This window comes from Bactrocera dorsalis, chromosome 2 (genome assembly GCF_023373825.1).
Source record: "Bactrocera dorsalis isolate Fly_Bdor chromosome 2, ASM2337382v1, whole genome shotgun sequence".
Taxonomy (NCBI): Eukaryota; Metazoa; Arthropoda; class Insecta; order Diptera; family Tephritidae; genus Bactrocera; species Bactrocera dorsalis.
Genome location: NC_064304.1, coordinates 61,385,221 through 61,397,621, shown reverse-complemented (window position 1 = coordinate 61,397,621; position 12,401 = coordinate 61,385,221). Strand labels below are relative to the sequence as shown.

Below are 12,401 nucleotides of genomic sequence, written 5' to 3'. Positions count from 1 at the left end.
TTTCGGCAATAAACTATAGTATATTTAAATATTGTACGTTCACTTAATTTTGCAAGATATCTTAATCATTGGCCAATTATTCGTTGTTTTTTGTTAAAAATTGTTTATTGACTAGGTGGTATTCTGATTTCCAACCTTTCCTCACCCAAATTGGATTATATTGTATTAGTAAAGTAGTTTCGGAAATATGTGATTTCACCTAAAGTTGTGCCATTACTCCTGTTGTCGATTTTTCATATACAAGTACATAAGCTCTTATGAACCAATATTTCAGATTTCAATGCTTCTGATGTATCCATTGGATAAGATATAACGCAAAGTCTTCAAATAAACAAAAACACGTTATATAGCAGTGGGCTCGGCTTCGGCAAGGTATGGGATATGAACATTACACATAAGTGTGTATTAATTTGTAACTTAATTATTGGAAAGGAACACGTATAGAAAGTTTTATCTCAATGTTTATTCAAGTTGTCGCTCATGGAATTCAACTCGCCCTAATTATTTATGTACATTCATATTTAACTCTAAATTAATCTCGACTGCTTTTAGATGTTTTTAGCAATATATGGCGAGAGTATAAAAATATTTTTTTCTTAAGGGGTTAGGGGTAGTTAGAATTTTCAAAATTTTTTTTTTTTTTACATTTTCGTTAAGTGTAATATCTTAAAAATATTCTCTGAAAGTTTCAGGTTGATCCGATAATTAGTTTTTGAGTTATTCTACAAATAACAAAGAGAGCTCGGGCACTTCATAGCGCTGGTGTGAAACTTTAAACGTGTTTTTCTCTAAACTATGTTTTTTGAATCGGTGACAACTGTACCTCGAAAACCGCTGAGTAGATTTTAATGAAATTTATACAGCTTTTAGAATACCAATTAACTGTTGATTTTTTCGCAAAAATTTAGAAAAAAATTTGCTGAGGCCGCCATTTTGTTAATTTTGAAAAAAAAACTAAATCTTTCTATCAGGCCCGGGATTATCTATTTATAAAACTAATTTTTTTCGTCCGATTGGTTTCAGATGAGTCTCCAAGGACTTAGGCTTGTCACCGCAAGTACCTTTTTTGGAACAGGGTCAACACAAACAACTATAACTTTGGAAATTAAATTTTTTTTTTGAAATATTCGTGACTTCAAGTCAACACATCCTATAATAATGCCATATTACTACTTTTGTAAAATAACACGATTTAATAGCAAATACTGAAAACTCTCATTTTTTCGTGTCTCTGACTACCCCTAACCCCTTAAATTGGTTGCATGTGTTCCAGAGTATTTAGGTAGGTATATGTATGTATTTAGTCTTCCGCTCTAGACATTGTACGATTTAAGTTAAGACGAGGATCTCTCAGAAGAGATTTTTTCACAGTTTCATATTTTTTTTGAGATTCTTCATGTGCTAAAGTCAATCGTTGTTGAATCATTCGCTTGTGCAAGGCGATGACGTCAGCTTGCTCCACAAGTTTCTCATAATTATAGTTATCAAACTGGTCTTCAAATTTGTTTAAAAAATTTTGAAGTGACTTAGCTTCAGAAGTAAGCTGTAAATAAATATTAAAAACACGTTACCATTTTAATCTTAGCTTAGTACAAATTTTTACATACATCTTCGTATTGACGTTGAAGATCATTTAGCAGCCTCACAAACCGGGTTTTGAGTTCGAATAAGCATTCATTGTAAGCTGCCCATGATTCTTCATATGTGAGTGACGGCTTTTTATAAGATATTAAATACGGCGCTAGAAAATCTGCTGGTTTGATAGACATCTCGTATTTAAACGCTTCTTCTTCAACAGCCTGAAAACAAAATTGATTTTAACAAAGTAAGTACTTATAAAAAAGATAACTGGGCGATAACTGCTTAAAGAAAAGAATATGTTAATATTTAAGTGCCCTGGAGACGATCAAATAATTGCGTCAAACAGTGCATATGTGTTAGTGATGTTCAATCGTGTGTTGCCCGCAAACGTTCAAATTAACACGTCAAACATCAGTTCAGTTTTGAGCTCGTAACGTACGGTCATCATTTCATCGGCAGATGATGATTATCTATTGTTGGCAAACAAATTATTGGGAAAAAGAAAAAGGCGGAGTGGATGAAAAATTGATTTACTTTATTTATTTTATTTTATTTTATTTTATTTTATTTTATTTTATTCATTTTATTATATTTATTTTACTTTATTTTATTTTATTTTAATTTATTTATTTTATGTTACTTTATTTTATTTTATTTTACTTTATTTTATTTTATTTTATTTTATTTTATTTTATTTTATTTTATTTTATTTTATTTTATTTTATTTTATTTTATTTTATTTTATTTTATTTTATTTTATTTTATTTTATTTTATTTTATTTATTTTACTTTATTTTAATTTATTTATTTTATTTTATTTTATTATTCAATTTCAATTCACTTCACTTTTTGCGTCGGTATACATACACATGCTCTCAGCTTGAAATCTTCACTGCAAATGAGCTCATGTTTCTCAAACATGAGTGGAGACGATCAAATGATCGTCCGTCAAATAGAAATATCAAAAATTTTTGATTTTCATCAAACAGAGCCTACAACAGGTCGGTGTAGCGTACGTGTAGCCGACGAGAGCCGACGACACCAACACACTTAAAGTGTTTGACGCAATTATTTGATCGTCTCCAGGGCAGTTTACGATTACGCAAATAGACAGAGCGTTGATGTGTGGCATATCCCTTCAAATTTTTGAAGACCAATTGGTCCTATCGAGCAATGTTTTGAAACCGTAGTAGTGGAAGCGATGAGACCTGGTTCCATTCCTAACTACATTTTATGTTGTAATGGACCATGCAAAAGTTTAACTTCATATTTTGAGATTGTTGGTAATTGTTTTGATTTGGTTATGCAAAAATGCAGCCATATATCTTTATACCGTTTTAAAGTTTGTAGGTATATATTATTGTGGAAAATTGTATATACATACATTATAAATAAGTTATTTATTGAGTAATACTTGTAAGCAGAGCGGATATTTGCTTAAAAATGCATGTTGCATATAGTTTTGATGTTGTAAAGAACTCAAGCTTCTTTGCTTGGCTCTTTATTTCCACTTCGGAGTTAAATTAATAGAAACGAGCTTCTTTGCTTAGTTCTATACTTCAACTGAATTTTTCTTTATTTCAATTTGTTGCTTATATTCTAATTTGAAGTGCGCGCAGACACTTATCGATGTGTTTATATTTACTTACATGCATACACACATCTGCATGCATGCCAGAAGAATTTGTTTTATCAGCAGAAAATGTGTAGGCAAGCTTCTCTTATTTCAAAAAAGAGTTCAGGTTTCGAAATCTTTCTTGAAGTGGATAATGTTTTATTATTTATTGGGTGTATGTATGTCAATATGTGACTAAATGCATTTTGCATATTTAATACTTAAAAACATGTTTCTAAAATTTTGCATTTTACATTTTATTCGAAAACCAAATAGCAATCTTTAAATAGAAAAATTATACATTTGCTGGCAACGTGTTTAACCTTAGGTATCGATGAGATGATTACCAAACAAGTTTTGCGTGGAAAAAAAATTTTCGTTCTGTTAATTGCTCTCTTACGGTTACAAAATAATTAATGTGAAGAAACACCAATTTCAATGCAGGTATTCAGTATAACAAAGTCGTACTTATTATTACGGATGCAGTATATGTTTGATATATGCTGGCTGCTGTTAATGCTCTCCAGGTTATGAATCCTAAAATGATGCATTTCACTTGTCTTTCGCTTGAACTACATAGCCTAGCGGAGACAGTTTTTTACTGTTTACAGTTTAATTTCAAATATGAAAAACGTATTTTTAAATGTAAAGTGTTGATAAAATAATTTAGAACATTTAACTTGTTTACATTTTTGGAGGCTCCATAAAGACACAATGCATTTAAATGCATTTTGCCTAGTGTACCTCTATCTCCAAGACCATGCATAACACATTGAAGTATATATATACATATGTATGTGGCTGCTTAGTATTCTGATTTTTTCAATGATTCGATTGTCCCAGCATATTAATTGAAAAACGGAAACCTTTTGCATTTGTTCATTGTAATCGTAATAACTTTCACGAACAACAATAAATTTGAGTACATATTGTAAAAAAACAGATTCAAGAAAAAATTTATGAAAAATTTTCAAATTTTTTGCTTATTTGAGCGCATATTTTTACGCTTTTCAGTTATATTATAAGCGCTTGTTATAACATTTTTCGTGCATATAAAGATCCGCTGTGGTAATAAGTGAGTGTTTAAATAATAATTTATGACGTATGTATGTTGTGTGTATCATTGTTATCTTTGCCGTAAAGCATTTCAGCTGACTTCAGTTAACCTTTTTACACAAAAGTAAAACTAGTAGTTAAATACTTTTCATTTCTATTTCATTCTTTTTTACAATGGGTTGTCAAAAAGTCTTGTGGTATTTTCGCTAATTGGCGCTGAAAGCGCGTAGTTCTAGTTTTATTCGTCGCATCGGGTCATTCTATACCTTTTTGGAAAGCTCATTTCACGCGCTATCACGTGTTGATTGATTGTCGTTTCTTTTAAGTCGTTCGTGAGTTATAGCGTCGCAAACATGGAGCAAAATAAAGAGAAAATACGGCATATTTTACAGTACTACTACGATAAAGGCAAAAATGCATCTCAAGTCGCCAATAAAATTTGTGCAGTTTATGGACCCGATACAGTTTCCATTTCCACCGCACAACAATGGTGTCAAAGTTTTCGTTCTGGTGTGGAAGTGGTCTTAGATGCGACACGCTCCGGAAGGCCTGTCGTCGAAAATTTCGATAAAATCGCTGAATTGGTCGAAAGAGACCGGCATAGTAGCAGCCGTAGCATCGGTCAAGAGCTGGGCATGAGTCATCAAACCGTTATAAACCATTTGAAGAAGCTGGGAGTCACTAAGAAGCTCGATGTATGGGTGCTACACGAATTAACGCAAAAAACATCTTTGACCCTATCGACGCATGCGAATCGCTTATGAATCGCAACAAAATCTACCCGTCTTTGAAGCATATGGTGACTGGCGATGAAAATTGGGTCACTTACGATAACGTAAGGTGCAAACGGTCGTGGTCGAAAAGCGGTGAGCGGCCCAGACGGTGGCCAAGCCTGGATTGACGGCCAGGAAGGTTCTTATGTGTGTTTGGTGGGATTGGCAGGAAATAATCCACTATGATCTGCTCCCCTATGGCCAAACGCTCAATTCGGACCTGTACTCCCAACAACTGGACCGCTTGAAGGCAGCACTCATGCAGAAGAAGCCATCTTTGATCAACAGAGGCCGAATTGTCTTCTTGATTTCTTTATTACACGGATTTCATGGCTTAGCTTAAAACTTAACCTAACGGCTTAAACTAGTGGTAAGTATGTATATAAAAAGGGGGTAAGTATATGTAGTTATAATTCATCAATCTTATAATAGAGTATTCTAATAAATTTGTAGAAGATGATGTTTTGTTAATATGTATAAAATGGTAAGTATTTTACATGATATAAAAACATTTTATATTATAATAAATTCAAATATTATTTAATTAATTTTACAAATTTTTGTCTAAAACAATATTTTTATATATAAAGCCGCTTGACGCGGCACCGGCCATCTTGACAGGATCATGCTTCGTTAACTTCGATAGGGCGCTTAATTTTGCCTGCCTTGGTTGCCATGCCACTCGAACCTTTCCATAGGATTCGTCCTAGTACCCACTGCTGCGGAGGTGTGTTGTCTTCGTGGACGAGATCGCCGGGCTGCAGGCTGTGTTTCGGATGCAGCCAGTTGTTGCGCTCCTGAAGATTCATAATGTACGTTATGGACCACTGTCGCCAAACCAGTTGCTTGAGACAACAAACACGTTGCCATCTCTCGTAGCAGCGAATTGGGTCCGTTGACTCCTGTGTCGTTGGTAAAGTTCGGAGGAGCACCAAATGCTTCGCCGTCGTTGGGGATCCTGGCTCAACGGTGCGAGCGACCGCGAATTGAGGATGGCCTCCACTTCCGCCAAAAGAGTTTCCAGCTCTTCAGCGGTGAGCAGCACGTTGCCCATTGCGCGCACGGCGAGGTGTTTGGCGAACTTCACTCCCGCCTCCCATAATCCTGCGAAGTGCGCGCCCTCGGTGGTATAAAGGCGAATTTGAACCCTCCTTCGCGGCGAATCCCATTAATTCCGAAGACTAGAACAAAAACGCCTCTTTGAGTTCGCGCAACTTGCGATCGATGCCGATGAAGTTGGTTGCGTTGTCGTCTGTGGCATTCCTCGGCGACCAATGAACCTTTTTAGGGTGAAAATAAAGGAATTAGTCGATAAGTCAGAAACTAATTCTAAGTGTATTGCTTTTGACGTGAAACAATCGAAAACTGCGATATAAGTTTTTACGGGTTGTCGACCGCGTATTTTTAATGTACTATAAATTGGACCACAAAAATTCACGCCACATATAAGGGTCGCAAAGTCTTTCAAATGACAAGTTCCCCATTATTTTGGTTTGCAACTTCGGCTTATAATAAAAGCAGTTCTACTCCATGCTTCTTTTGCATTAATCAGCTATATGCGTTCTCGAAGAAGCACAACCAACGCTGTTGGCCCTGCATGGTGATTTCGAAAGTGCAGGAACCGTAAATAATTGATAACGAAGTGCGAATTTTTATTTAGTAATAATAGGAATTTGGCATCGTATGGGAGAGGTGCATTTAAAAGGCGATCTCTTACTCGGATTAATTTGAATGAAAGCGACATATCCGGGTACTCATGCAAGAACGGATTGAGTTTTTGCTAGTTTGCGTGGTGCCTTTAGTCAGTTTTTGGCATTTTTTGTCGTCTAATCCACCGTAATAAATAGGAGACCGCAAGAAGCCATTTTTGATGAGAAAAGAATTTTTCGATAAGGTTCAATAATGTATTCGTTTTCACATTTATGGCTACAGTGAAAGTATTTTTTTTCTTCTGTAATGCTTCGTCGTCTGGGGAGAGCTGGAAGTGAGTACTATTTAGCCATCAAGCGGAGTCTTCTCGGAGGATGGAGCCATGTGGACAAGTTCACAGTGGTGAGGAAAGCTCTCTGATTGCCATTCAATTGGGAGTGGCCAGAAACGATTATTTTACATATGACTCAAGTAGCTCACGACTTCTGGTCTTTGACCAAGTATCCTCTGGGTAGCCTAAGAACATCCGTTTGAAGGCGAGCTAAGGTGAGAAGGCAAAACATCCACTGCATAGGGTTGTGCGATGGTTTTGCGACTCGTCACGTAAAAAAACACCCTCGATGAGAGACCCCACTATTGATGACGACCATGGCAAACAAAATAAGAACTATGATTTGAGGGCGTGTACCTGGAATGTCGGGTCCCTTAATTGGGAAGGTGCCGCTGCCCAGCTGGTTGATGTCCTCGTGAAAATAAAGGCCGACATCACCGCCGTTCAAAAAATGCGATGGACGGGACAAGGACAGAGACGAGTAGGTCCTTGTGACATTTACTACAGTGGTCATATAAAGGGGCGTAAATTTGGTGTGGCATTCACTCCGGTGAATGAACGTCTAGCCACAATTCGCATCAAAGCGAGGCTTTTCAATATGCCGCTGATTTGCGCCCACGCCCCGATGGAAGAGAAGGACGATGTGACCAAAGATGCCTTTTATGAGTGCTTGGAGCGCAATTACCACCCAAATGGGTTGAGGCTGATCAACTTCGCCGGGGCTCGAAATATGGTTATCTATAGTACCAGATTCCAGCATAAAAAGATTCATCAAGCTATCTGGCTGTCTCCGGATCGAAAAATTACCAATCACGGAAGACACATCTCCAGTGTTTTAGATGTGCGGTACGCTCCGAGGTCCTAACATCGACTTGGACCACTATTTTGTTGCAGCCGAGATTCGCACCCGCCTCTCTGCAGCAAAAAACGCACGCCAACAAACACAAGGAAGGTTCGACGTCGGGAAGCTGCAATCCCAACAGATAGCTGAACGATTTTCTAATCGGCTTGCACTCCTGCTCTCTTAGAGCACTCGTCAACAACTCGGGATAAGGGAACTGTGGGACGGCATTTCAACTCTTTACGTACAGCTGCAACCGAAACCATTGGTTTTCGGAAAGTGCAAAAGAACAGCTGGTACGACGAGGAGTGCCGTATCGGGGCGGAGAGAAAACAGACTACCTACCTCGCAACGTTACGAACGCCAGGAGAAGGCGAACCCGATTCCCCAATCGATGGCGCTGGAACAGACGTTCCATTTCCCGACCATGAAGAAGTTCGAATAGCAATTGCCCGCCTGAAGGACAACAAAGCGGCAGGGGCCGACGGATTGCCGGCCGAGCTATTCAAACACGGCGGCGAAAAACTGATAAGGAGCATGCATCAGTTTCTTTGTAAAATATGGTCGGACGAAAGCATGCCCAACGATTAGAATTTAAGTGTGCTATGCCCAATCCATAAAAACGGAGACCCCACAATCTGCGCCAACAACCGTGGGATTAGCCTCCTTAACATTGCATATAAGGTTCTTTCGAGCGTTTTATGTGAAAGATTAAAGCCCACCGTCAACAAACTGATTGGACCTTATCAGTGAGGCTTTAGACCTGGCAAATCAACAACCGACCTGATATTCACCATTCGCCAAATCTTGGAAAAGACCCGTGGAAGCAGAATCGACACACACCACTTCTTCGTCGATTTCAAAGCTGCTTTCGACAGCACGAAAGGGAGCTGCCTTTATGCCGCGATGACTGAGTTTGGTATCCTCGTGAAACTAAGACGGCTGTGTAAGCTGACGTTGAGCAAACCAAAAGCTCCGTCAGAATCGGGAAGGACCTCTCGGGGCCGTTCGATACCAAACGAGGTTTCAGACAAGGCGATTTCCTATCGTGCGACTTTTTCAACCTGCTTCTGGACAAAATAGTTCGAGCACTAAAAATAGAAGTTACCATCTTCAATAAGAGTGTACAACTGCTGGATATCATCGGCCTCAACACCCCCGCCGTTAGTTCTGCTTTCTCCAGACTGGATAAGGAAGCAAAACACATGGGTCCAAACTCTATAAGTCGCTCATAATTCCCGTCCTGCTATATGATGCAGAGGCTTGGACGATGTCACCAACGGATGAGTCGACGTTGCGAGTTTTCGAGAGAAGAGTTCTGCGAAAGATTTATGGTCCTTTGCGCGTTGGCCACGGCGAATATCGTATTCGATGGAACGATGATCTGTACGAGATATGCGGCGACATTGATATAGTTCAGCGAATTAAAAGACAGCGGCTACGCTGGCTAGGTCATGTTGTCCGAATGGACGAAAACACTCCAGCTCTGAAAGTATTCGTCGCAGTACCCGCCGGGGGACGCAGAGGAAGAGGAAGACCTCCACTGTGCTGGAAGGATCAAGTGGAGAAGGACCTGGCGCTGCTTGGAATATCCAATAGACGCCACGTAGAGAAAACAAGAAATAACTGGCGCCCGGTTGTTAACTCGGCTATAATCGCGTAAACGGCGTTTACGCCAATTAAGAAAAAGAATGAGTCTTCTCGGAGGAACCGCCAAGCATATTGAATTTTTCAATTAATCCACGTTGCAACCCCGAGACACTTGATCCGCAGTATTTTGTTTTGTTGGCACATATCGCCAATGTACATTGTCAGTCAATTCTTGGATTTCAGACATTCTATTTGCAACAAAGATTTGTAATGAACATGGGTGCGTTTTTACCCAATTTATGAGTCTGTCCGAAATGTAATTTTTTCAAATTGTGGATGCAACACTGGCGCAATTCGTGAACATAATTTGGCAAGAAAATGTGCTGCCGAGAGCTCAAGACGCGGAAGGGACTTGGTCTTTAGCGGAGCCACTTTAGACTTTGTAGTAAGCAGCGTATATTTGACGTTACTACCATATTGGTTTCGCATGTATATGCAGCATCCGTACGGTATTATTGATGCGTCGGAGAAGCCATGTAATTGGCAGATAGCACTTGACTCTTGATTTACGTACCGAGGAATGCTAATTGATGACAGCTGTACTAGGTTCGCTTTGAAATTCTGCCAGATAGTATCCAGGCGCAATGGAATTGTCTCATCCCAATCTAGTTTTTGGATCCAAAGCTCTTGCAATAAGACTATTGCTTTGGTAACTAGTGGGGCCATAATCCAAGAGGATCGAAAAGGCGAGCAGAGACTGATAGTATGTTTCGTTTAGTAGCTCGCAGATCATTGAAATTGTCATCTAAAACAAATCGAAACAAATTCTCTTTCGGCAACTAATGGATTCCAAGTGATTGTTCATTAAGTTTTTGTCATTGAAGCTTAATGACTTTTCACTACAATTACTGTCGAAAAATTTAGGGTGGTTTGAAACCCACTTCGATAAGGTGAATCCGGCCGAGTTTAATATTTTAATTACTTCACTACCTATAAGATCTAGAGACTCATAAATTTCAGATCTTGTGGATAAATCATCAACATAAAATTCTCTTCTAATAGCCAATGAACCGAGTGGGTATATGATTGTATTGTATGTATTAGCATCGCTGAGCATTTGTTAAAAACGAGTTCCAAGAAATGGTGCAGGTGCAATGCCATAAATAACGGTGTTAAGTCGTGGCTAAATGAGCTTCAGTCTCCTGCCCCACACAACACATAACCAACACAGAACACCTAACCACAACAATAATCCCGTATTCAGAACACTGTACACTCAGCGCATTAAAATATACGTCACTAGCACGCTTCATTCACCACACTCATCTCTACACCACCTACAATCCACATCACACATAACTACGTTACCGCTGCATTTTTCACCTCAACCAAATGGGAACAAAAGGGGCGGAGAAACAAGTTCGTCACCTTTTTTTACTTACTTCTTTTTGCGATCCGCTAACGACCAGCCGTGCGATTAACCCCGAGTGCCAACCTTTAATATTGTGCCCACATCAAATTCTATAATTTAAAATTTTGGTGATACATAAAATTCAGCGAAATACCTTTGGAGAATTTGGAAAGTTAATTGTAAAAAAAAAAGTTTTAATAAAATACATGTTGTGAGTTCTTTTGGCGGAATTGTGTGTTGCCTTCTTTTATATAAGATTCAGAACGGTGAGTGCGAGGAAATTAACCGAAAAGAACATTGGTCCTTCGAGCCGCAAAGAACGGAACTATTGGAAAAAAATAAAAAAATCAAATTTGTGACATTAAACATATAAAAAAAAAACGAAAGAAAAAGAATATAACTAAATTTTGGTGAAGTGACAAGTTACGACCACTGCTGTGAAAAAAAGGATATAGCAAGAAATACATACATACAGAAACAAAACTAACTTTTAAAATAATATATTTGTAAAAGTTTTTTAAACAAATTATTTTAAAAACAACCAAAATCAAACGGGCGCGCCGCGTTATAAAAATCGAATACATAATTCGGGCGCGATCGGCCAAAAAACATTACTTCAACAAAACAACAACACACACCAGGAAAACTGGAACACACAGCGGCGGGACAACAGGACAGAAAAACCGGCACACAGGCGCGGGTCAACAGGACCGGAGCATACAGGCATAGCGCTATTTCTAAATCTTACTTTCCCCCCAAAAGGAGAGAGTGTGCGGGGGTTCTGTTAGGTGCGTTCTTTCCTAGGTCGGAGGTGCAGGTACCTCAAGCACAAGAGGTGCCTGTCCCTCCATTAGATGATGGGGAGTTGGGGTACGCCTTTGGCCTGGTTAGGTCTAAACGGTCCCCAGGTTTTGATGGTTTGAACGGAGAGATGTGTAAAAGCTTATGGAAGTTCATTCCGGAATACCTGGAGACCATTTATAATAAGTGCGTCTGGGAGGGATACTTTCCACGTGAGTGGAAAAGTGCTAGGATTGTTTCTCTCCTGAAGTCCCCTAATAAGATCAGGAGCGATCCTCGCATCAGTCTGTACTTGGAAAAGTGCGGGAAAGAGTTATGGTCGAACGGCTTCAGGAGCTAACGCGGGCTATGTGGTCGGATAGGCAGTTTGGGTTCAGGAAAGGACGCAGTATAGGGGATGCGTGGTTTTTTGTGCAGAATATTTGTTGACTTCAAGGGGGCATTTAACTACCTAAGCTGGAATCGAGTGTTGCAACGGCTGGAGGAGCTTGGCTGTCCGGAAATTACTCTTTGGCGGAGTTATTTTTCGGACAGAAAGGCCTCTCTTGTCGGCATGAATGGGAGTGTAGAGATTGGAGTTGTTCGAGGCTGCCCACAGGGTTCCATCTGTGGTCCATATATTTGGAACCTTATGATGGACACTCTGCTCGGACAGCTCGAGCCACTCTGTAAATGTTGCGCGTATGCGGACGACCTTCTTCTTATGGTTGAAGGTCGCTCGAGGTTGGATTTAGAACGGGCGGGAGGAGATC

At 39.2% G+C, this 12,401-nt stretch overlaps 1 protein-coding gene across 1 annotated transcript in view; it reads right to left on the bottom strand.

The window, feature by feature from the left end:
• Positions 1–448: 448 nt before the first annotated feature.
• Positions 449–12,401, bottom strand: part of LOC105221823 (coiled-coil domain-containing protein lobo) — a 481,480-nt gene continuing 469,527 nt past the window's right edge. Inside the window, exons 8-9 of the mRNA XM_049449928.1 lie at positions 1,608–1,799; positions 449–1,543 (exon numbers count right to left, since the gene is read on the bottom strand). Coding sequence (XP_049305885.1) covers positions 1,301–1,543; positions 1,608–1,799 — 435 coding nt within the window. The 3' untranslated portion in view covers positions 449–1,300. The remainder of the gene's footprint in view (positions 1,544–1,607; positions 1,800–12,401) is intronic.